Below are 24,738 nucleotides of genomic sequence, written 5' to 3'. Positions count from 1 at the left end.
TCTTTGAGATCTACGTCACAGATCTCCAAATTAAAAATGGGGATCTCTGGTTAACCAAGTTTGCGGATGATTGCAAACTTGTTGTCATCCTCAAGTTCCCTTCTTATATACAGAAGCTTCAATTGGAACTTACCCAAGTCAACAGTTGGTGCTCAAAAATACTAAATGGTAAAATGTGTAATATCATTGTATATGGTAAGTAATGAAAGTGTGGCAAGAAACCGTGGAACATGTGTAGTTAATTTCATTGCCTGTGACAACCGTGTTGCAACAGTGGTTAGGAAGTATTTTTACCTGGCACAGCAGATTGCAATAGGCATTCCATCTAGATCCAAGGAAGTTCTTGCTCTGTATTCCACACTGATCAGACCTATAGTCAAATACAGTGCCCCTTTTGGGATGTATCTTGCCAGGCATATCAAACAACCGGAGAGATCCAAGAAGTTCCTAACTAAAAAGGTTACAGGCGTAAAAGACAGGAGGTACCAGGAGAGGCCGGCAGCAGTGTCCCAGTATTCAATGTTTTATATACTTCTTAGGGACGATTTGTGCCTTGCCTTTCTGACTGTTAGGGATCCTGTAGTCCAGGATCTCTTATCTGTACAAGTTAAACTGCCCCACTAACACTAGACCAATAAAGAAAGGGTACCTCCTAATGCTAAAGTACAGCTATCAGTAACAAGTAAAAACAGTATTCAAAATGAAACGCTGTACAACAATGGCCAGTGAAGTAAAGTTCTCTTGGAGAATAGGTAGTGTGGTTAAATTATATAAAACTTAAAAGTGCAACATATATAGCAAAAAACTTGCATACATTTCCAGTACTTAAATTAAATGCACTTACAAGATATTCACGCTGTGAATGCAGTTGTATCATAGCGAAATGATGGCTCCAAAGTATCCAGTCTTATGATGGCTTCAAAGTATCCAATCTTTTTGGTCTGATATACAAAGTATCCACACTGAAGATGTAGTAGCTGCTATGTGACTGTGATGAACTGTGATAACAGCTTAACCAGTCTAACAGATCAAATAAAAGCTTCTAGCTTTAATGGCAGTTAAAATCCTTTTATTGTTGGAAAAGTTAAAATCTTCGTGTCAAGTTAAAATCTTGATGTAGAATAAAACAGTCCCTATGTATTCCAAACGATAAGCGCTTTCGGTATCTTCTTCAGATCATCGCTTAACACTAGACCAGGGCTCTAAACTCGATTCAGCATGTAAACGCAACACATTGAAGAGAGAGAGATTCATCATGCAATACTGACCCTTCTGTGGCACAAATTTCCATTCCAAATTAAGAAATGCAACACACTTTCTTCCTCCAAAAAGAAGTTGGACAAGTTGATGGCTACCCAAAAAATCACTCCTGGTATGACTGGTCTGTTGCTCCTCAAAAAAACAGGTAAAGTGTAACAGTGGGTGTTGATGAGATGTAAATGGCCACTGGGCCTAGTTACCTTGTGTTTTGTATGATTCTGAATCTTCAGTTGGTCTCTAGATTCTGTCTTTTCTTGCAGTATGGAACAGCCTTGTGTGGGAACATTTGCAGGAACTTTCTCTGTAATGGGCTAAGCTAGCATGTGGACCAGAATTGATGCCACCAGACTGTCTTTGTCTTTTAGCCCAGGAAGGATGCCTCATTTTCTCAGTTTTTGGTGAATTGTAATTTGTAAGTCCTGGAGGTTATGTTTAGGACTCATAAACCCTTTTATTATACTATGCCAGTATTAGAAATATGTGGTCAGTTGGCCTTGTGTTGTGGGGTTCTGAGGGAAGTTCAGTGGTGGTGAAAGTAAGGACCAGGATGGGAGTTTGGGGGAAAGTGAGGAAGGGGACTGGTATAGACACAGCTGCCCCATGTTAGTCAAAGTGCCATATGAGCCTCTGGCCATGTCATGCTGCCATCTTCTTCAGGGAGGCCTTTTTAACTTTTTTTTTTTACCGTTGCTTTGCCTTCCATAAAAACTCATTATTTAAAGTGGCATTTTCTATTATACTTGGGAAGGAGAGGATGGAGCATATGTGTTTGACCAGTCCCACATTCTTCTTATCCTCCAGCTTTCTGAATACACTATATGCTTGGAGTCCAAAGAACAGTTCCTTATCTAATGTGGTAGTCAGGAGTTGCATTTTTCCATTCTCAAACAGGGGCTGGGTCCTCAACCAGGCATGTCTTGTTAAGACACATCCCCTGAATGCTGCATCCTTAGTATTATATCCACACTTCAGTGCATGTTTTCACAGTTGGATAGTGGTTTCGATCTTTTTCAAGAGATCCATCCCACTAATCCCATCCTTAACTCTCCCACAACCATCCATAAGTTGTTTGAGGACATGCTCTTGGTATTTCAGGATGTGGGTCTGGCAATTTAGGGCCCTAAAAGCCAGGGGCACTAAAGCATACAGCTTCCCATCTCTGTCAAGCAAGCTACTATGCCTGTCAGTAGGGATAGTATTTCTCTGTGTGGACAGTTTAGCTCTGGTGGCAGATTCCAGTGACATATGTGGATCTGCAGTGGATTTTTGTAAAGGAATTTGTGAGAATGCCAGGACTGTGTAAAAGCAGACAGATTTCTTAGGGGCAGAGGTTAGGAGTTTGGCCTCAGGGAGGCAGCATTACATCCATTTAGGAGGGCCACCTGGACTTGAGGAATAGATACTGGCTTTAGAGGTTCGGGTTCCAGTCCCAGATGTTTTTTAGCCCTTTTCTTTGATGCAGAGGTCTCATGTTCTTGCCACTAGAAATGTTTTCTCATGAACAGATGAGTATTTCCAAAGAATGCGTCATCATGGTGGAGAATCAGAAGCTATAATGTCATCACTGTCTGTCATAGGTTAGACCTGAGGACATCTGTGAACTAAAGTCTATATCCCTTCCCTCTTCGTAATGACAGTGGGGTCAGAATATCTCTGGAGAAGCCTCCATTGATCTTTAGGAGGTCCAGATTTCTCATGGGGCGGGCTGTACTGGGATAGGTTACAAGCTATTTAGGAATTGCATTGAGAGGGGCAGAGGTGGAAGAGAGAGGCAGCTCATCAGTGGTTTCTTGGGTCTGCTAGAGGCCTGCATTTCAGGAGGAACCCTAACTCTTGCTGTGTATGCATGTCTAGCAGTGGCCCATAGACAGTGTCTTCACTCGAGCAGCAGTTCACATACTAGGTGAAGTGAAGTTGTGTCAGACTCACTGAGCTACTGCTGCTGCTATAATTTACTGATTTAGGGGTCCAGTTTTATTCAGATCTCCTTGAAGTATACTTTGGAGATCAACTTTTTTGCCACTTGGGAGTCTGTTGCTCTGCTTTTCTGCTTGTTTCAGCATGGAAAGAGGAGTTCACTGTTTATATTCTCCATCCAATGGCAAAAGAGATTCCTCTGCACATTCCCTCTGGAAAATATGCCCCACTTCCAACACACATTCCCCAAGGAAGCACACAATATAAGGTGGTATAATGGACATAAATGACTAGGTAGGTTTTATTAAAACATTCTTCATAACAATGCATTCTGCACTGACTTATGCAGCACACATCCTCAATAGCAGTAAACCGTAACTTACTCAGAATCTTAGCATCTTATGTTTTGAAGGTAGTCCAACTCAGGAGTGAAGTAGCAGGAAGTACCAGAATTACAGTTTTCCAACTTAGGGTGGACTAGTCTAATTCTGGTAATTCCTTCTAGTTCACTCTTGAGTTGGGTTACCTTCAAAACATATAAGATGCTAAGATTCTGAGGAAGTTCTGCTTTTTCAGGAACAAAAGCACTTGCTCTAATCTTGGATAGTGAACTGTGGATTGTGTTGCTGATGAACTCTGTACTGCTTAACTCTTGAGGCAGACTTTGGAGATCTTATTTTTATTCCTGACATCTTTGTACGATGTATGCAACTGACCCCATGTTTTCCACATAACTGCTTTTAGTGACAGGTTATGGTTTGGTTTTAAACCGTTTTTTTGCCTTGGAAGGAGGATATGAATGGTAAAGTGGGCAAAAGTGCTTAACAGTAAATTGATTTGTTACATTTGCCAGTGCTATAGTTTTTTTTTTTTTTTGGACTGTTATTGTTTGTCGAGTTAGTTATCTTTGTTGTAGAGAATGCAGTCCTTTGTTTTAACATAACTTGACGTACCACAATACAATATTTACTTTAATTGCCATTGACAAGATTATAACTTGTAGTCCCAAAAACTATGAATGAGCAAATTTTTAAAAAGAAAAAAAAAATGTAGTGCTTAGGGTCATTGTGTGCACTTGATTTAAATTGTTTTCTAAATTTAAATCTGTTCAGATTTATACAATTAGAGCAAGTTTTAGTGTTGGCTCATGTGAGCATTGCTGCCAGTAGATATTTTGAGTTTTGCAGTTGTGTGAAATATGCATCTACACATTTATATTCAGATATATGTGGTAGTTGTTGCTCCCTTATCCTTCTGAGTAGGTAGCTTGTGTTGGGAGTGTGACTCACATGATGGCTTTTCTGTTTTCTTTGAATGTGAGAGTATGTAAACAAGTTTCATACTGTAGCTTTTATTATGCACTGATGAAGCTTTATTAAGTGAAACTGGCCTGCTTTTTCTATGGTGGATTGCCATAATGGAATGAAGAAACTTGAAACAAACTCTGTGGGCTGGAACTCATTTTGTTCTTTACGTGTATAGGTTCATAGGTGTGTACTAGGCTAATGGCCCTGGGGCCTATACAAGCCTAGCCCAAGAAATTTCCTGGCATCATGCTGCCCAATGTTAGTTCCCAGTGCCGTTGTCAAGCAAGGCCACTGAGGTGGTCACCGGGGTGACTGCCACCTGCAGTTAGCTTCCCGTGCCCCTGTCAAGTAGGGCCATTGAAGTGATCCCTGGGGTGAACTTCCTATTGCCCATCCACTCATCAAGATTTCTCTTGAAAAGGGTCAGTGAAGTGCTCTGCTTGACATGTATGGGGAGTTTGCTTCAGAGTATGGGAAGTCACTGGGTTAGGAACCTGTCCCCTCCAGCATGTTCTGTTTATGGTGGTAATGAGGTTTAGGTCCCTGGAGCGTGTGGCACTGAGGGATTGAGATTTCTTTAGGTGTAGCATGTCTAGCAGCTCCGGGTCAGACATGGCTTTGTATGTCAAGCAGAGATCGCCTCTAAGTAGGCAGTATGAGACCGAGTATAGCTGGAGTTTTTTGAGTCTGTCAGTGTAGGGCATATGTCTAAGGCCTAAGATCCTATTAGTTAAGTATTTCTGTGGCCTTTCCAGTTGTTGTAGGTGTCTAGAGAGGTATGTACCAAATGGGGCGTTATACTCAGTAATAGGTCTAATGAGGGATGAGTAAAGAGGGACTATGACCTCCTTCTTTCTAGATGAGAAATTTTTTGTGATAAGATGTGCTACATAGAAGGACTTTCTGACCACAGTGGCAATGTGGTTATCAAAGGAGAGGTTGCTGTCTACCTGTGTCCCCAGGTCTCTTATCACTCCTTTGGTGTTTAGTGGACTACCACCTATGTGGTAGTTCATGGGCACCAAACCTTTCCCAAAGGGAATGACAATGCACTTTTTGGCATTGACCTTGAGGCCATGGCTCTTGCACCAGTCATTGGTCTCAGTGAGGCCTTGTTGTAGGATGTCTGCATCCTTAGGAGACTCTATGATTTCTCCCAATTTGCAGTTATCTGAGAACTTGGTCAACCAGAGCCCCTTTGTATTGGCTTGGACTTATGAGAAGTAGATGCCAAACAGGAGAGGACCCAGGACCGATCCCTGTGGAATGCCAATTGTAACTGGTCAGTAGTCAGGTTTAGATTCTGCTACTTTTACAATGTGGGTTCTGTCAGTGAGCCAGGTGGCCACCCATCTTATGACATAAGGATTTATGCCCAGTTTAGTAAGTCTGTCTTTGATTCCTGAGTGGGGTATGGCGTCAAAGGCCTTGGCAAGATCTATGTAGGCTGTGTGTACTACCTTACGCTCATCCACAGCTCTGGTGACAGATTTGAAGTCTATTAGGTTGAGCAGGCATGATCTGCCTTTCACAAACCCAAACTGCACGGGGTCCAGAGTTTGTTGATTCCCTGGGTCCCTGTTGATGAGGTCCATGATGACGCGCTACATGGCCTTACATATCAGACTCATCAGGCTAATGGGTCGGTAGTTACCAGGATCTGCAGTCACTCCCCCTTTGTGGAATGAGATGACCGTAAGAGTGTGCCATTCTGCAGGAGCAAAGCCTGAAATGAGGCTGTGATTTAACATGGTACTCGGGTGTGGTGCTAGTTCATTTTGTAGTTCATGTAGGACACAGCCCGGGATATTGTCAGGTCCCAATGAAGCTGTATTCTTGGCTTTGGACAGCGCAGTTTTTACCTGCATAGCTGTGAAGATAGGGACTTGCCATTCCTCAAGTATTGAGATGGGCCCTTTGGGGAGTGAAAGGAGGGTAAATTTCGCACTGAACCTGTCTGCCAATATCAGTTGGTTCTGGATATGTATTGCCATTGTGCTGTAACTCAGAGCAGATCTGAGTATTGCCATGTAGATTATTGACATAACTATATAATGCCTTGTGGTTGTCTTTAGAATCTGCAGCAATTTTGTTTTCGTAACAGGCTTTAGATGATTTGATAAGGTTTCTCAGTTTTTTGCTGAGGCTAACAAGGGAGTTTTTCCAGTGTTGGGATTTCACTCTTTCGTGCAACAGTTTTTCTGCTGTTGTAGAGTTTGTTTATGGTAGGGATCCACCAGATTGGCTTTCCTGTTTTTTTGGAGGAAAAAAGAAAATGAAAACTCCAGCAAAGCTAGAACTTCCACTAAGTGACCTCTTGTGTCAGAGGCACATGGGATATTTGCAGATGACCCTTATGAACATCAGGTGTTTCCGCTAATTGGCGATTTTGAATGCCCATGACTTGTTTTGCCATTTTAATGGACAATTTCAGGCCAATAAAGCCAAACCCCACTAGCTTTGGATATGCATATTTCGGTCTTGTTATGATCTCGTCAGCACAGCACAAGCAGAGTGTTTGACTAAGCATAAGAAACACAGGGATGTTATACCCAGCTGATGTCCATTATCATTAGGGTCACTGCAAAAATATCGCAAACAAACAATAAGTGAGAAGGTCACTGAAAAACCAATCCGTAAAAACAAAATGAAAGTCTTAGTTCTGTTTGGTATGGCCCATTCCATGCACATGTGTATGTGTTCATACAATGCATTTGTGTATGATTCAGCAGTCGTACACCTATTTTCCATTTGCGTGGGCATCGTGAAGTTTGCCACCTCAATTTTTAGAAGCTCAAAGTTGACTTTGGAGCAGTTTTTATGGTGTTTTCCTTTAATGAGGGTGGGATGTGGATGTCCATGGTAATAAGTTTGTGGTCAGATCTGACCAGGGAGGAATTGATTTCATGTGAAGAGCAACAGTCGCCCATGGTGGTAATGACCAAGTCAAGGATGTTTCTACACCTGGTTGGGGGTAAGAATGCGTTGGTCTGGGGCGTTGGAATTAATGAATTCCAGAAAATGTTGAGCTAGTGCGTTGGTACATGAGTAATTTTCCCCAATTAATTGCGGGGTAGTTAAAATCTCCTAGTACAAAGGTATCCGGTTGTATCCTAATATTTTCCAGTGTGTTTAGGAATGTGGAGTGGGACTCTTGGGCCATGGTGGGGGATCTATAGCAAGCTACAACCTGGATTGCAGTTTTACCCAGTGTTAGCTGCTCCTGAAGTATCTCACATGCGTTATGTTGGGCTGTTTGTCTGGAGGTGTACATATCTTTTATGAATATGGAGACTTCTCGGCCTTTAGTGTTTCAGTCCGGATTTGGGGGCCGAAAGGTGTGGAAAGAATTGTAGCCTGGTCATGCAGGGGTGCTCTCATGAGCGTTGAACCACGTCTCAATCACTGCACAGATGTCGATGTTCTCCATTTTTAGGAGTGCTTTGAGTGAGTGCATTTTGAGATTTAGGCTTCTACCGTTGAGTAGCATAACCCTCAGATTTTGTTTGTTTGTGACTGTTAAAGGGGTAGTTTCACTTTCAGGACATTGCCTAAAAAAGGCACTGTAGGAGCTGCAAGAGCTTTGGCCAGTATCCGGAATCCCAGGAGTGACGGGTGCAGACCATCTGTGGTGAGGCATTGAGGTCTGTCGATCATGTCATCCCAGGCAGACAGATACTGGATCCCCTTAGAATGACACAGAAACTTAGCCAATTGTTAAAGTCAATCATTTTCTCTTTGTACTGTGGTATCATTCTTGGTGACGGTAGAATGCTACTCAGGGCTAGGGTCATACCTGCGTGGGCTACAAGATCGAGAGCTCCTCTACATCTCTTTTCATGTAGTTCAGGGCGGTACATCCCAGGTCGTTCCCACCAACATGGACAATGACCGAGTCATATTTGTACCTGTTGTGGAGCGACCTGAGTGCGTGTGTTATGTGGTGCGGAACCTGGCACCTGACAGGCAGCTGGCCATATCTTTCTGCTTGTATTGTGTATTTATCAAATGTATTGTGTATTTATCAAATGTTTTTATCTCATTAACTCCCATTTTGCTAGAATGACATGATGCCGTGTATTAAATCATTGACACATATCTTTACAAGCTGTTTGATCCGATGATGTGATCATTCTGAAGTCACTTGTGTTATTTAACAACCTGATTATATTTGTCTATCCTAATATCAAGGGCTGTAGTCCAGTACTGACTGTGATGAAATAAGTAATAGCACAACATTGGAAAGGCCTTTGTCCTACAAACTGGAGAACTTGTTGACTGTTTGTTTCTAATCAACTTTTGTACCTATGGGTTGTCGACTAAACTAGGCCTTTAGATGGATCGAGTTGATAATTAAAGGTTGCAATTAAGGTGCCTTTAAAATGCATATCGTTGTTGCATAGCAGTAACAGATTGACAGAAAATATGACTGCAGAACTATATATTGCTTCTTTTTAGGTTAGTACAGAATTCTAAATTTCCTCTTCCATAACTGTGCTTTGGTTTTGATTTCTTTTGTATTTGAGTGATTCAGCTTGTCTGGAGTACTTTTTGTACATATCTGCACATCTTCCCTCTGTGTGTTTTTTCCTTGGTACTTCAGTTTCTTCCTGCATCCCAAAGATATATATATATATATATATATATATATATATATATATATATATATATATATATATATATATATACATACATACACACACAACCTGGATATAAAAAGTGTACACACCCCTGTTAAAATGCCAAGTTTTTGAGATATAAAAAAATGAGAATGCAATAAATAATTTCAGACATTTTCCCACCTTTAATGTGACCTGTAACCTGTACAATTCAGTTGAAAAACAAACAAATCTGTTAGGGGAAAAAATATAAAAAATAAAAAAACGTACAATAAGCTGGTTGCATAAGTGTGCACACCCTTAAAACTAATACTTTGTTGAAGCACCTGTCTATATATAGTGGGATTCCTGAATTTGGGCAGCACAGCAAAATACCAACAGCTGCTTGATCGACCACAGTTGGTCGGCAAATGCAGATGGTCGGGAGTTATGTTAGATCGACAATCCCCAGGTGGAGAAGCATTCCCTTTTGCCAGAGATTGTGCAATCTCAAAGTTAGTATGTATAATTAGTAAGGGGGGGGGGTGAAGTGCAGGGTGGCTTACCCCCTGCAAAAAAAAAATTTTTTGGGTTGCATATGGTAAGGATATTTCTTGCTCATGTGCAGTTGACTGTCATCATTTCCATTGTCAGCCTTTTATGCTTGATATTTTTGCCATCGACATTTTGCTGTGTCAACTAAGGCAACTAATTCCCTAGATTACGTATATGTATATCTGTATCTAATCTATAAATATATATATGTGTATATATATATATATATATATATATATATATTTAGAGAGACACACATACACATAATTTAATAATAATGATTTTATAATAAAATAATACATTTAATAAAATATTTTAACAAAAATTTTGTTTTTTCTTAATCTTTCTAACTTAAGTTATACAAGTGTCTTTGATTCCCTCCTCCGTATTTTTGATGCAGACAATGATATTTTCACACACACAGACATAATTTAATAATAATGATTTTATAATAAAATAAATTTAATAAACTATTTTAACAAAAATGTTTTTTCTTAATCTTTCTAACTTAAGTTATACAAGTGTCTTCGATTCTCTCCTCCGTATTTTTGATGTAGACAGCGTTATTTTGATTGCTATTGCCTACGCTATATTTTTATATGTCCTGATGCAAGTGAAGTCTCTGAAAATTGCACACATTGATACTGTTGTGTTGTTTACCATCATTTTGATGGTACAGTTTGTGTGGTATGATTCTTCTTGATGTCGGTTGTAGTCGCACTTTTTTTTCCGAGAACCACAGAGCACTGTTTTATATTTTGATGAAGCTTCTAATGGAAAAATGCAGTAACTATAGCAGTCTCCTGTCTGCTGTAGTAAAGAAAAGTTTTTAGTTTTGCATCAGTGAGGGATACTGTTTAAACTTTGGTGTACACCTAACAGACTGTTCCTGTTGTGCTTTGTTGAGCAGTACAGTTTTTTTTCCATGTGTGTGACTGGTAAGCTTCTACCGTAGGTTATGTAAGGCAGACAACATATGGTTGGCCAACGCATTTAAATTAAAATTAGAGAAGAGCTTCACGCCTAAACATGCCTTTTGTTTGTGCATGTATGTGTGGATATGTATGGAGAGGAGGTTGGAATAATAACAAATACAACTTAAAAAATAAAAAATAAAATTTTAAAATACCACCAAGACCACTGATACAAGAAGTAAGCAATTTTAATGAAACACTTAGCGCCTCGGCTTGCACAGCCTTCCAAGAGTAATAACACTACAAAACACTCTTTACTTAAATACAGCATATTTCACAAGACAATTTATTCAATTAAGCATGCAATTTAAATCACATACTTCCAATTACATTCCTTATTGAGTCCGTGAGGCTCCAAAGTACCATACTTTAAAATCAAGAGGGTTTCTTTTTTTAAAAGTTTATTTTTTAAGGACACACATTCACCTATACCAACTTGCAATTTTTGCAGAACACAACCCCTAAGAGAATCAGGATCAGAATTGTGTGCTGTCATGAAATGGCTCACAAGGGGACTCTCTAGTTTTTTTTATTTTGTATGTCCCTGTAACCAGACCCTAAAACTCCGATAAGTTTCCCCTATGTAGAACTTATTGCATCCACATCTCAGCACATAGACTAGCCCCTCAGTATTACAACTGTATTCATACCTAGCTGTAAATTTAATACCATTAATATAGGGAAAAGAACTCACTACATATTGACAGATGGAACAGCCATCACATGGAACAGTGCCTTTATTTGTGCTTAAATTCTGACTAACATTAACATCTGGTAAACAAAATTGGTTATATACCAGAATATCAGTCAGTCTTGGTGGTATTTTACGAGGTTGGAATAATAGTTGGAAATGAACTTGCCATCCAACTCCATATCAGCTTCTATAAAGCATCTGCTGTTATGTGATACTCTGGTGCTCTTATAACGTTGTGAAGTTATCCAGAGCTGTGTATGGGTTATGCTGTTGTAATGCTGTTTTCTGATGGATTATTTTATTTAACTTCACTCTTTTGTGTGTTTTGCCTCCTTTTCAGGTGCTGGAAAGATTGCAGCAAAGAGGATTTGACATTGTTGGTTCATGTGGTGGTGGGGTTGACTCATCCCAGTTCAGTGAATATGTACTGAGAAGAGAGATCAGACGGACATGTAGAGCACCCTCTGTCATTAGAATAAAACAGGAGCCTCTGGACTAAATGGACAAATTCTACCAATATAACAGGACCCTTTTACCGTGAAAGAAAGGAAGTGTGTCAATCCTTGGGCATTGTGCAGGAATTTTCTTTTGACTAGACTGCGTCTTTGTTTTGATGGGAGCATCCAGAAAAATCCAAACCGTGCATTTCAGTTTGGAAAACATCTTCTGTGGTTTAAATGCACAATTAAACTTCCTGTTGTCATTTTCAGTGTCTTTTGATGGCCAGTGTATCCTCAGTTGTACCAGGGCACCTTATAATGTAGCCACTTCAAAGTTTTTACTGAACTCCCTTATTGGACAAAATCATAGACAGATGAATTTTTCAGGTTCTTAACAGCTGGAGCATTGAATTTTCTATGTTTTATTTCATATTGCATTTTTTGAGTGGTGTTGACTAGGAATTTCCTTAACATTATCCCCTAAAATGTATTTCCAGGCCTTGATGAATCAGATTATTTGGTCTGTTCCTCTTATTGTGTTGGATTACCCTTCCATTAGTAAACAGATTTCTTTCATGAGCCACCATCTTCAGTCCTGTTACAGTGCATTAACTTCATTGTTAGTGGTTATACAGTGAGGTCCCATTTGCAAGGTTTTTTGCAGTAGGGATTTTAGATGCTGCTATAAGGAGTAGTTGAGTAGAAGCACTTTTTTAATATGCCCTAGAAAGAAAAATAGAGTATGGTCCGCTGGGGATCCTTCATAAGTATTGTAACACATATCCTGTTAAAGCTGTTTTGTGTTTAGCATCTTCATTTTACCTGGGTACACACCACCACACACACACAGCCAGCAGCTCTGAAAAGACAAACCAATACCCTTTAATGGAGCAGCTGAAGTCACTGTACAGGGAGGCTTATGTCATACTCATGAGGGTATGTGGCTGCTGTGTTTGTCTTTTTAAGCAGGAATAATTAATCTGTTTGTAGGGAGAGTGAGAGCAACAGTTGCGAAGCATCAGCTGATTTGTAAATTAAGTTGAAATGCAGATAATACGGTAAACATTACAAATCCTTGTTGCTAGAGAGAGAGAGCTGGACAAATACTTGCAGTCTGCCTTGTCAGATTTGTTTATTTTTTCGTTAATTTTGCTATCACTTTTTAAATTTTTTTTAAAAGGAATATGATTTTTAGTACTGAGGGATGGTGACATGCTGGTTCAGTGATGATATGCAGGCCGTATTAAACCATCTGCTTGTAGCAGCGTTTCTATGATATGAGTAGCAGCAGTGTTTATTGCTGCTCAGGGAGCTTCAAATCAGTTCATAGCTAAAATTATAGTGTTGGCAGTAGCTGGATAAATTGCTTTGATTTTTCTCATTTGTTATTGTCACAGGCATGTTTTAATGACCAGAACTTATTTCTTATATGCACATGTACATAGGATTGCACAAATCAACAGGAGGTTGTTTACATTAATTATAGCATTTCCATGTGTCACTTGGGCATCCCTGGTGTACTGCAATCTTAAAGGTTAAATGACAGTTTTACTACTGAGATGCCATGATTTATTTATGTGTGAATTGGAAGGTTATGTTCAAGTAGCTAGGTGGATGTGATATGGATGACCAAAAAATGTAGAAAAGGTTTATTTTTATATGTGTTAAAAGCTGTCAGAAGGTTGTATCCTAGCTGTGCATATGTTTTTATTTGTAGATGTTCTTCATGTTTCACTGTTGCAGTCATCACATTTGGGTTATCCCTGCCAGGGTAGCCCTCGGCCGGCCCGAATACCAGAGGCGCTTAGTATTTCTGCATCGGTTGCTGTCGCTTCTGGACTGACATCAGGTCATCAGTAGTATAAAGTAAGGTAGCCAATGCCATTACATCAGTCTTTCTTGCCGTGGAGCCCGAAGCAGAAGCAGTTCGCACGAGTGGCGGTTAGTCGCTACCTGAGTTTTGTCTTCCGAATTGAAGCTGAAGTCTTCTAAAGCTAAGTACCCCATTGGGGATCCTTTTTTCTTGCAATAACCGATGTCAGAAAAAGTTTACAATTGTCTCGCCTGGGGAAAGCAAATACCACAACGAGACTTTCATTCTTACTGCGTCACTTGCATAGGCCCAGACCATGACGTCCCCCGCTGTCGCTTTTGTGCTTTGTTTAGTGCCAGAACTATACATCGTCGGGCCCTTATTGTAGCTAGATATTTTTGCTTACGGTCCTTGAATTCCAATATGGCTTCGGTAAGCCATCCGACAGCAGATCATCCGAAAAAAACATAAGGATAAAGACCAAGACAGACCGCACAGGTCCAAACCTACCGGCAACTCTTCCGTTAAGCTAGTCATCAGTTCTCCGGTCTTCATTGAGATGCTTTCGCAGCCCCTGATGGCCGCTTCTGTGGATTCGCAGGCCGCTACCGAGACCCTTTTGGAGTCCGGTATGCAGCAAAACTCTTCTTCAACTAAGGATTAAGGATCCTGCTTTTGTCTCACCCTTGGATGGGTCTGGAGCTGCTGAGCAGGCACTGGCATCCGAGGAAGTACTTTGCACTACCGATTCTCGACACAAACTGACAACCTCTTTCGCATCTACCATTCTTTCGAAAACTACAGAGTTTCTAAGGCCCAAGTTATGAACCGCATCCAAGAAACCGACAACCCAATCTCAGGCACATGCTTCCTTGCCTCAGTCTCAAATGCTTTAAACGGCGGAAGACCTTATCATGCTGATCAGGGGAAGCCAAGCTACCTCTTCCTAAAGAAAAAGAGATCTGTCCCCAGTAGTTTTGTCTGAACAGGAGTCTGATGACTCTGATGCATCTGAATATGAAGACATGCAACCCCTCTCTGCTTATGAGGATTCTGATGCAGAGGACTCCATTCCTTCAGCCTCTCCCCCCGAGGATTTTTCCTTTGGGGAAACCCTTCATACCTTAAGGGAGCATTTCCATTGGGAATGTCAGGACTACCGTCAGTCTAAAAAGAGACTCGGAATTCTTAGGTCTTCCACAGCACAGACCCCTGGCCATTCCCCCAGTCCTGGATGTTGTGGACGATGTTTTCCTGGAATCCAGTTTGACTCCTAACACCCTCCCTCCTGCACCCAGAAAACCTGACAGGTATTACAGAGTCCCTGACTCACACACTTTTCTTTTTAAAAATCCTACTGCTGACCCTGAGGTAATTTCTCAATGGCCTAAAGGAATTAGAGCAACCTCTGCTAAGAATCCCGCTTTTAAAGATTTTACTTTATTTATCCATTAAATTTGTCGGTTGCTGCTCCACTTGGTCTGCTTTTTCTTGGTTTGTCTGCCTTTCGTGGTTTTTAAGAATCCCACCCCCTCATATAGGGATTCTGGGCACTAGACAGATGGGGTAAAAAAAGTATACACCTCTGCTACTCTTGCTATCAGAGCTCTACATTTCCAGTTCCATATTCTAAAATTTCAGCAACATACCATGGAACTCCTCAAACAAAAAGTGTTTTCCTTTCCTGCTTGTGCAGAATCTAAAGAGTTACAAGAGCTAATGCATTCTGCAAGTCAAGTAACTAAACATACCTTGCATTGTGGTTTTGACACCCTAGAAGCTTCTTGCAGGGCAGCAGTCACCGGTTCTGTCCTTAGAAGGCACGCATGGCTTAAGGAACAGCCCTTGCCAGACCATGTTAAATCTAAATTGTTGGATGCACCCTTGCACAAAAACAACTTATTTGGCACTAAGGCAGAGGAGGTCTTAAAAAAGATGGAAGAAAAAGCTAAATCTATGCAGACAGTAAAGGATTTCTTACAGGTCCAGCCACCCAGGTTCAGCAGGCATTGCCCCTCCAAGCACTTGTCCTTTCCTGCTCCCACCAAGTCAGTTCAGCCCAGACCCCGTGGAAGCAGACCCCACAGACAGCAGCCACAGGGAATGTAGAGATCAAAACAGTGGAATTCCTCCACTTCAAAAACAGGGAGTTCTAAACCACCCCCTCATGGTAAGAACTCACAATGACTCTCCTCCCTCCCCCCCTCCCTCTGCCCACCTTCACTTACCCCTTGGAGGAAAACTCTCCTATCACGCAAGCACCTGGACCACCATTACCAACAACCGCTGGGTCCTCAACATTGTGTTCCAGGGATACAAATTTTCTTTCCACACTCTTCAACTCCAAAAGGGTTCCCAGATCTTCCTCCAAACCAGTGGGCAGAGGCACAAAAGCAAGTCCTTTCCCTGCTCTCCATGAGGGCAATAGAGCACGTTCCTGCAGAACAGAAAGGCCAAGGTTTCTACACCAGACTTTTTCTGGTACCCAGAAAAGAGGGCACCTGGTGCCCCATCCTCGATCTATCCATTCTAAATACCTTCCTGGTGATACCAAAATTCAAAGTGCTCAGCCTCCAGCAACTGCCACCCATGCTCTCCAAGGATGCTTGGCTGGCCACCCTAGACCTAAAAGAGGCCTACCTCCACATTCCTATCAGGGAATCTTGCAGGAAATGTCTACATTTCAGGGCAGGATCTCTGCACTTTCAGTTCTCTTCACTTCCCTTTGGCTTATCTACTGCTCCCAGAGTTTTCACCAAATGTCTGGCTCCGGCCATTGCCTTTTGCAGACAAAGGAATATCCAAATTTACCCATACTTAGACGACTGCCTAATTCAGGCAGATAGTCAGGAAAAGCTGCTTAAACACCTGGCCTTTGTAAAGTCCCTACTAACCTCTCTAGGGTACATAGTCAATGAAAAGAAATCCAAACAAGTACCCACCCAAAGGATTATATTCCTGGGAGCAAGTTTGGACACAGCATCCCAAATGGTATTCCTTACACCAGAGAAGCAAACTCACCTGACAGCCTACTTCTCTCAACTAGCCACCAGACCCCAGTTATCTGCAAAGAAACTCCTGCAAGCTTTGGGGTTCATCGCATCATGCATCCTACTCATTCCATATGCCAGACTACATATGAGGAAACTTCAGTGGTACCTAAAAAGCCCTTGATGTGAACACTGTTAAGACCTGGAAACTCTTATACCCATGATACATTGCCTCAGAAAAGATTTTTTTTGGTGGGCAGCAGCATGCTCCCACAACAAGGGACTACCTTTCTCACCACCCCCCGCCGCCCAGACCCTCACCACAGACACATAAGACTATGCCTGGGGTGCACACCTGGATGGCTAGTGCATACAGGGCCAATGGAGCCCATAGCAAATCCATCTGCATATCAACCAAAAAGAGATGTTAGCTGTCCAGCATGCATTGACAGCTTTCAGGCCCCTTCTTTCCCCAGGGGCTCTCCTGATCAAAACAGACAACACCACTGTGATGTGGTACAGCAACAAGCAGGAAGGGACTCACTCCTACCCACTTTGCAGGCTGGCCATGACCCTTAGGCACACAGCCACTGCCATGCAAGTACACCGGTTAGCGCAATTCCTGCCAGGTTCTCTAAACTTTCTGGCAGACCACTTAAGCAGAAATCTTCTGGACCCAAATGAGTGGCAGCTAGACAAAAGAACCTTCACCCTAATAACTCAGGAATGGGGCACCCCGAAGGTCGACCTCTTTGCCTCCCACACCAACCATTAGTTCAGCAAGTTCTGCACCATGGAGCATCACTGCATGGCTTGGATAGTGGATGCCCTGTCCTTTCCCTGGGTCAGTCTATCGGTCTCTGCCTTTCCTCCAATATCTCTCATCTGCAGGGTACTACTCAAAATAAGGGAGGAAAAACCAAGGACAATTCTTATTGCTCCAGACTGGCCTCGCCAGCACTGGTACCCACTGCTGTGCAGCCTGTCACCACTGCCACCATGGCATCTAACTCAGACCCCAACCCTCCTGACCTAGAGGGAAGTAGAATTCATGCCTCCCCAATTACAGACCCTCAGTTTGGCAGCTTGGCTTATTCCCTAACCACAGATCAGTCTGCCAACCTCAGTAAACAGATTCTGGATGTTGTACATGAGGCCAGATGCCCAATCACTAGAAAGTCTTATGCTGACAAATGGAAAAGGTTCTGCACCTAGATTCAGGCTAAGGGAGCCGATACGGCACAGCCCTCCCTCCCTCTCATCCTGGATTACTTAGCTGACCTGCTACACACTGGTCTCTCTTTTTCCTCTGTTAAAATTCATGCCTCTGCTATCTCTGCTCATTTCTCCACTGAGCAACCCCTTTTCTCACAACCTCTGATCAAATAATTCCTAAGAGGGGCTAGCAACTTGAGGCCACCAAGAAGAGCACCTACCCCAGCTTGGGACCTTAACTTTGTGTTGGAAAAGCTCATCCTGCCTCCCTTCGAACCAGCATCTTCAGCAGAGTTAAAATTTCTCTCCTGGAAGACTGCTTTCCTTCTGGCCATCACTTCAGCCAGAAGGGTCTCAGAGAAACAAGCACTCATGGCTGTGGAGCCGTTCATCATCTTCCATGCTGACAGTGTTTCCCTCAGGACTAACCCATCCTTCATGCCCAAAGTGGTATCCAGTGTGGCTCTCAACTAATCCATTCATTTGCCACCTTTTTCCCTAACCCACAGAACAAGGGGGAGAGGATCCTGCACTCTGTAGATGTGCACAGACAGTTCAGATTCTATCTAGACAGGACTAAATCCTTCAGAAAGTCTGATCAATTGCTGGCTAACTTTGAGGCAGGGGCAGAGGGCAAAGCCATATCCAAACAAACAATTTCCAAATGGATAGCACACTGCATCCATTTCTGTTACAAGCAACACTGAAAGCCTCCCCCTGAGAGGGTCAGGACTCACTCCACAAGAGCAGCCTTCGCCTCTGCAGCTTTCCTCAGCGGAGTCCCCACCAGGGACATCCTGGAGGCTGCCACCTGGACATCTCTTCACACCTTCACCAAACATTACCACCTGCCTATCTTCTCCAAATCCAGGGCAGGGTTTGCCTCTGCAGTCTTGCAGGGCATCCTAGCCAGCCCCTGGTCTCCTTGACTGCCTACATCCTTTCCTCAGCTTTGGGAATCAACCCAAATGTGATGACTGCAACAGTGAAACATGAAGAACATAGTACAGTTGCATACACTTACCATAAATGTAGATGTTAGTGTATTCACTGTTGCATTCCTGGATGTTCTTCATGTTTCACTGTTGCAGTCATCACACTTGGGTTATCTGCCTGCAGGTAGACCTCAGTCAGCCCGAATACCAGAGTCTTAGTATTTCTGCGTTGGATGCTGTCGATTCTTCCATGAAATCAGGTTGTCAGGGGTATAAAAACAGGCAGCTGAAGTCATTACATCAGTCTTTCTTGCCGAGGAGGAGCCCGAAGCCGAAGCAGTTCGCAAGTGTCGGTTGGCCGCTACCTGAAATTTTTGTTTTTCGAGTTGATAAGCCTGAAGTCTTCTAAAGCTAAGTACCCCATTGGGGATCCTTTTTTCTTGCTCTAACCGATGTCAGAAAAAGTTAACAATTGTCTTGCTTGTGGAAAGCAAATACCTCGCAGAGATTTTCATTCTTACTGTATCACCTGTTTAGGCCCAGACAACGACGTCCCTCGCTGTTGGTTTTGTGCCTTGTTTAACACCCAAACCATTCGTTCTCTGGCTATTTTTGTTGCTAAATTCCTTCGCTCTCGATCTACGTATTTCGAAATGCCTTCAGTAAGCCATCCAACTACCAATCTTCTGAAAAAAACGTAAGGATAAAGACAGAGACAGACCGCATAGGTCCAAAACTGCCGACGACGCTTTCGTTAAGCTAGTCGCCAGTCCGCCGTTATTCAGTGAGGCGCCTTTGCAGCCCCTGATTGCTGCTTCTGTGGATTCACAGGCCTCTGCTGAGACCCATTCAGAGTCCGGTATGCCGCGAGATGCTTCTTCGACTATGGAACCAGCAGATGTCTCTATCTTGGATGGGTCCAGAGACACTTTGCAGGCACCAGCTTCTGAGGGTGTTTTCCGACCTACCGATGTTCGAATCAAACCAATGACTTCTTTTTTAGCCAAAACTACTGAGTTTCTTAGGCCCAGAGTACGCACTATGCCTAGAAAACCGACGACCAAAGTGCATGCTCAGGCCCCCATGCCACAAAAACAAATGCTTAGAATGGCTGAAGACCTTATAACGCTAATTAGGGGAAGCCAGTCTTCCCCTGGTAAGAGACAAATAATTCAGTTGTCTTCAGATTCTACAGACCAGGAGTTCGATGACTCTGGCCTTTCTGAGTATCAGGACATGCCCTTATCAGCCTATGAGGATTCAGATGCAGAGGAATCCATTCCCTCTGCCTCCCCTCCAGAGGATTTCTGTTTTGGTGAAACCTTGCATACTTTAAAAGAGAATTTCCATTGGGAATGCCAAGACTATCCTCAGTCCAAAAAAGAGACTCAGAGAATTTTTACAGCTACCTCAGCACAGGCCTTTAGCTATTCCCCCCTGTCCTGGATGTCATGGATGATGTTTTCATGGAATCCAGTCTTACTCCGGACACCTTACCTCCAGCCCCTAGGAAACCTGACAGGTACTACCGAGTACCTGATTCCCACACGTTTCTTTTCAAGAATCCTACTGCTGATCCAGAGATCATTTCCCAGGGACCTAAAGGTATTAAAGCTACTACAGCCAAAAATCCTACTCCCTCGGACAGGGATTCCAAAGCTTTAGACAGATGGGGTAAGAAAGTATATACCTCTGCAACTCTTGCCATCAGGGCATTGAATTGCCAGTTTCACATGCTGAAGTACTACCAACATATTATGGAACTCATTAAACAAAAAAAAGGTAATATTTCCAGATTATGCAGAAAATAAAGATTTGCAAGAGCTTGTGCATTCTGCAAGCCAAGTTAGTAAGCATACTTTGCAGTGTGGTTTTGATGCCCTAGAAACATCTTGCAGGGCTGCAGTCACTGGCTCTGTACTGAGAAGACATGCTTGGCTGAAGGAGCAGACCATGCCAGATCATGTTAAATCCAAATTACTAGATGCTCCTTTAAATAAGGACGTTTTGTTTGGCACCAAAGCAGAAGAAGTTCTTAAAAGGATGGAAGAAAAAGCTAAGTTTATGCAAACTGTTAAAGAATTCTTACAAGTGCAACCACCTCAATTCAGTAGGCATTGCCCTTCAAAACACTGGTCCTTCCAGCCCCCTCCAGGCCTTCCCAAACAAGACCCAAGGGAAACAGACCACCCAGACTACAGTCTCAGGGTATGCAGAGATCTAAGCAATGGAGTGCTCCCACCCCTAAAACAGGAAGTGGTAAGCCACCTCCCTGTGGAAAAAGTTCACAATGACTTCTCAATTCTACTTCCCAGCCCTGCCCAATTGCTTGTGCCCCTAGGAGGAAAACTTGCCCTTCATGCAAAAAACTGGATGTCCATCACTCAGGACCGATGGGTCCACAACATTGTATCCCAGGGGTACAAATTTTATTTCCACTCCCTGCCAACCCCAAGCGGGTTGCCAGACCTTCCTCCAAACCAGTGGGCAGAGGCTCAAAAGCAAGCACTTTCTCTTCTCAGTATCAGGGCTGTTCACCTGTTCCAATAGAGCAAAGAGGACAGGGTTTCTACTCCAGACTGTTCCTGGTGCCCAGAAAAGAGGGTTCTTGGTGCCCTATCCTGGTCCTGTCCATTCTCAACACCTTCCTGGTGGTCCCAAAATTCAAAATGCTTACACTAGAACAGCTGCTTCCTATGCTAGCCAAGGACTCCTGGCTAGTCACCCTAGATCTAAAAGAAGCTTATCTGCACATCCCCATAAGGGAATCTTGCAGGAAATATCTACATTTCAGGGCAGGCTCTATGCACTATCAGTTCTCTGCACTTCCCTTTGGCTTATCTACTGCGCCCAGGGTATTCACAAAGTGCCTGGCTCCAGCCATTGCATACTGCAGGCAGAGAAATATTCAAATTTATCCATACTTGGACGATTGCCTGATTCAGGCCGACAGTTAGGAATCGGTACTTCAGCACCTAGTATTTGTAAAACAACTTCTAACTTCTCTGGGGTACACCATCAAAGAAAAGAAATCACATCTGGTTCCCAGCCAAAAGATTGTATTCCTGGGAGTAAGCTTGAACACAACTTCCCAGATGGCATTCCTTACTCCAGAAAAGCAGGTTTATTTGACAAACTACTTCAAACTATTGGCTACCAGAACCTAGCTATCTGCAAGAGAAATACTGCAAGCTCTAGGGTTCATGGTCTCATGCATTCTACTAATTCCGTATGCAAGACTGCATATGAGGAAACTTCAATGGTACTTAAAAAGTCTCTGATGCCAACATTCTCAGGACCTGGAAACAATTATTCCTATCATTCCTTGTCTAAGGGCAGAGTTCCTTTGGTGGGCAGAGGCTTGCAACCACAACAAGTGACTCCCTTTCACTCAACCCCTCGCCGCCCAAACCCTGACAACAGGCTGGGGGCTCACATGGCTGGCAAATGCATTCAAGGCAAATGGAGCCCAGGACAAATTCACCTACATATCAATCAAAAAGAAATGTTAGGTGTACAAAATGCTCTGACAGCCATCAAATACCTTATCCTTCCAGGGCAACTCTTGATAAAGACAGACAACACCACAGTTATGTGGTACATAAACAACCAGGGGGGAACTCATTCCTACTCACTTTGCAGGTTAGCCATGGCCCTGTGGAACACGGCCTTGAGCAACCAAGTGCACCTGCAAGCTCAATTCCTGCCAGGCAAACAAAATTCACTGGCAGATGACTTGAGCAGAAATCTACTGGACCCACATGAGTGGAAACTGGAACCCAACTCATTCAAACTTCTAATCCACAGGTGGGGGAACACCAGAGATAAACCTCTTTGCCTCCCCCAAAACCATCAATTGAGCAAATTTTGCACCAGAAATTCCCACAGGCAAGCATGGAAAGTGGATACCCTGTCCTTTACATGAGAAAACTTCTCAATTTATGCCTTTCCCCCTCTGCCCTCCTCTGAAAAGTACTACTCAAGATCAAACAGGACAAACCAAGGACAATTCTTATTGCACCAGATTGGCCCCGCCAGCACTAGTACCCACTCCTACGCAGTCTGGCAGCAGTGCCACCCTGGCACCTACATCAGATCCCCTCCCTGCTGTCCCAGCAGGAGGGACAGATTTTGCATCCTCAGCTGCAAACCCTGAAACTTGCAGCCTAGCTTATTCCCTGAATATACCACCAGCAACCCTCAGCAAAACAGGTGCTGGATGTCATCCTTGAGGCCAGAAGGCCTAGTACTAGCAAATCCTATTCGGAAAAATATAAAAGATACTGTTCCTGAAGCTAGTCTCAAGGAAAGGACACAGCCGTGCCCACCTTACCTCAAATCCTAGATTACCTAGCAGAGCTGCTCTACAAAGGCCTGTCCTTCTCTTCTGTTAATATTCATGCCTCGGCCATCTCAGCTCATTATAATACTGAGCCACCTCTCTTTTCTCACCCTCTGGTCAAACAGTTCCTGAGAGGAGCTAACAATTTAAGACCCCCGAGGAGAGCTCCCACCTCTGCCCTGGGACCTTAACTTTGTACTAGAGAGGCTCACACTTCCCTCTTTTGAGCCTGCTGCTACACCACAGTTAAAATTCCTCTCTTGGAAAGCAGCCTTACTTCTAGCCATCACTTCAGCAAGAAGAGTGACTGAGTTACAGGCACTAATGGCTGTGGAACCCTTCATTATTTTCCATGCTGACAGGGTTTCCCTCAGGACTAACCCAACTTTTATGCCCAAGGTGGTATCCAGTGTGGCTCTAAACCAATCCATCCATTTACCAACCTTTTTCCCTAACCCTCAGAATAAAGGGGAAAGGATACTGCACTCCTTGGATGTACACAGACAACTCAGATTCTACCTTGACAGGACTAAGCCTTTCAGAAAATCTGACCAGCTGCTAGTCAGCTTTGCTACAAGGGCAGTGGGCAAGGCCATTTCAAAGCAAACCATTTCCAAATGGATAGCACACTGCATCATTTTCTGCTACAAACACCATGGAAATCCTACCCCACAGGGGATCAGAACTCATTCCACTAGGGCTACCTCAACCTCTAAAGCATTTCTCAGGGGGGTCCCTACCAGGGATATCCTGGAAGCTGTTACCTGGAGTTCTGTACACACCTTCACCAAGCATTACCACTTACCTGTCTTTTGCCACAGCAGTCTTACAAGGTCTGCTAGCCAGTCCTACTATTACTTGACTGCTTCCACCCTTCCTCAGCTTTGGGAATCAACTCAATTATGATGACTGCAACAGTGAAACATGAAGAACATAGTACAGTTGTGTACACTTACCATAAATGTAGATGTTCGAGTGTATTCACTGTTGCAGTCCTGGTTACCCTCCCTCCAGCCCCCTGACTCTTCTATGCTTTCTACCTATCCTCTTTTTGGCCATATCTTATGGCCATGGTATTTACCTTTTCCTGGAGGTGTTCCACACCATGTAATTGCTTCCTATTTTGGGGGCTCCTGACATCTGGGGCAAGAAAAACTGATGTAATGGCGTCAGCTGCATGTTTTATACCCCTGTTGACCTGACTTCATGGAAGAGGCAACAGCTTCCAAAGCAGAAATCCCAAGACTCTGGTATTCAGGCTGACTGAGGCCTACCTGCAGGCAGATAACCCAAGTGTGATGACTGCAACAATGAATACACTTGAACATCTGCATTTATGGTAAGTGTATACAACTGTACTTTCTCTGCACTACCCTTTGGCTTATCTACTGCACCCAGAGTATTCACAAAATGCTTCGCCCCGGCCATAGCATTTTGCAGACAGAGAAATATGCAGATTTACCCTTATCTGGATGACTGCCTCATTCAGGCAGAGTGCAAAGAAAAGCTGCTCCAGAGTCTTCTCTTTGTCAAAACCCTCGTAACTTCCATAGAGTTCACCATCAACGAGAAGAAAGCCAAGCAAACACCCTCGAGAAAGATCATTTTCTTGGGATCACTGCTGGACACAGCATCCCAAATGGCCTTACTATCCCCTAAAAAGCAGAGCTTCCTGCCTCTCTGCTTTACCCAGCTGGC

The 24,738-nt window shown here is 43.1% G+C and overlaps 1 protein-coding gene across 5 annotated transcripts in view; it reads left to right on the top strand.

Annotated features, from left to right (window-relative positions):
• Window positions 1-12,324, top strand: part of KCTD1 (potassium channel tetramerization domain containing 1) — a 643,332-nt gene extending 631,008 nt beyond the window's left edge. For all 5 annotated transcript variants that reach the window (XM_044065435.1, XM_044065436.1, XM_044065437.1 and 2 more), the window contains one exon: window positions 11,646-12,324. In XM_044065435.1, the coding sequence (XP_043921370.1) occupies window positions 11,646-11,804 (159 nt within the window). In that variant the 3' untranslated portion in view covers window positions 11,805-12,324. The remainder of the gene's footprint in view (window positions 1-11,645) is intronic.
• The last annotated feature ends 12,414 nt before the right edge of the window (window positions 12,325-24,738 follow it).

Source organism: Protopterus annectens, chromosome 3.part0 (genome assembly GCF_019279795.1).
Source record: "Protopterus annectens isolate FY-2018-M chromosome 3.part0, PAN1.0, whole genome shotgun sequence".
Taxonomy (NCBI): Eukaryota; Metazoa; Chordata; order Ceratodontiformes; family Protopteridae; genus Protopterus; species Protopterus annectens.
This window is presented reverse-complemented; position numbering and strand designations above follow the sequence as displayed.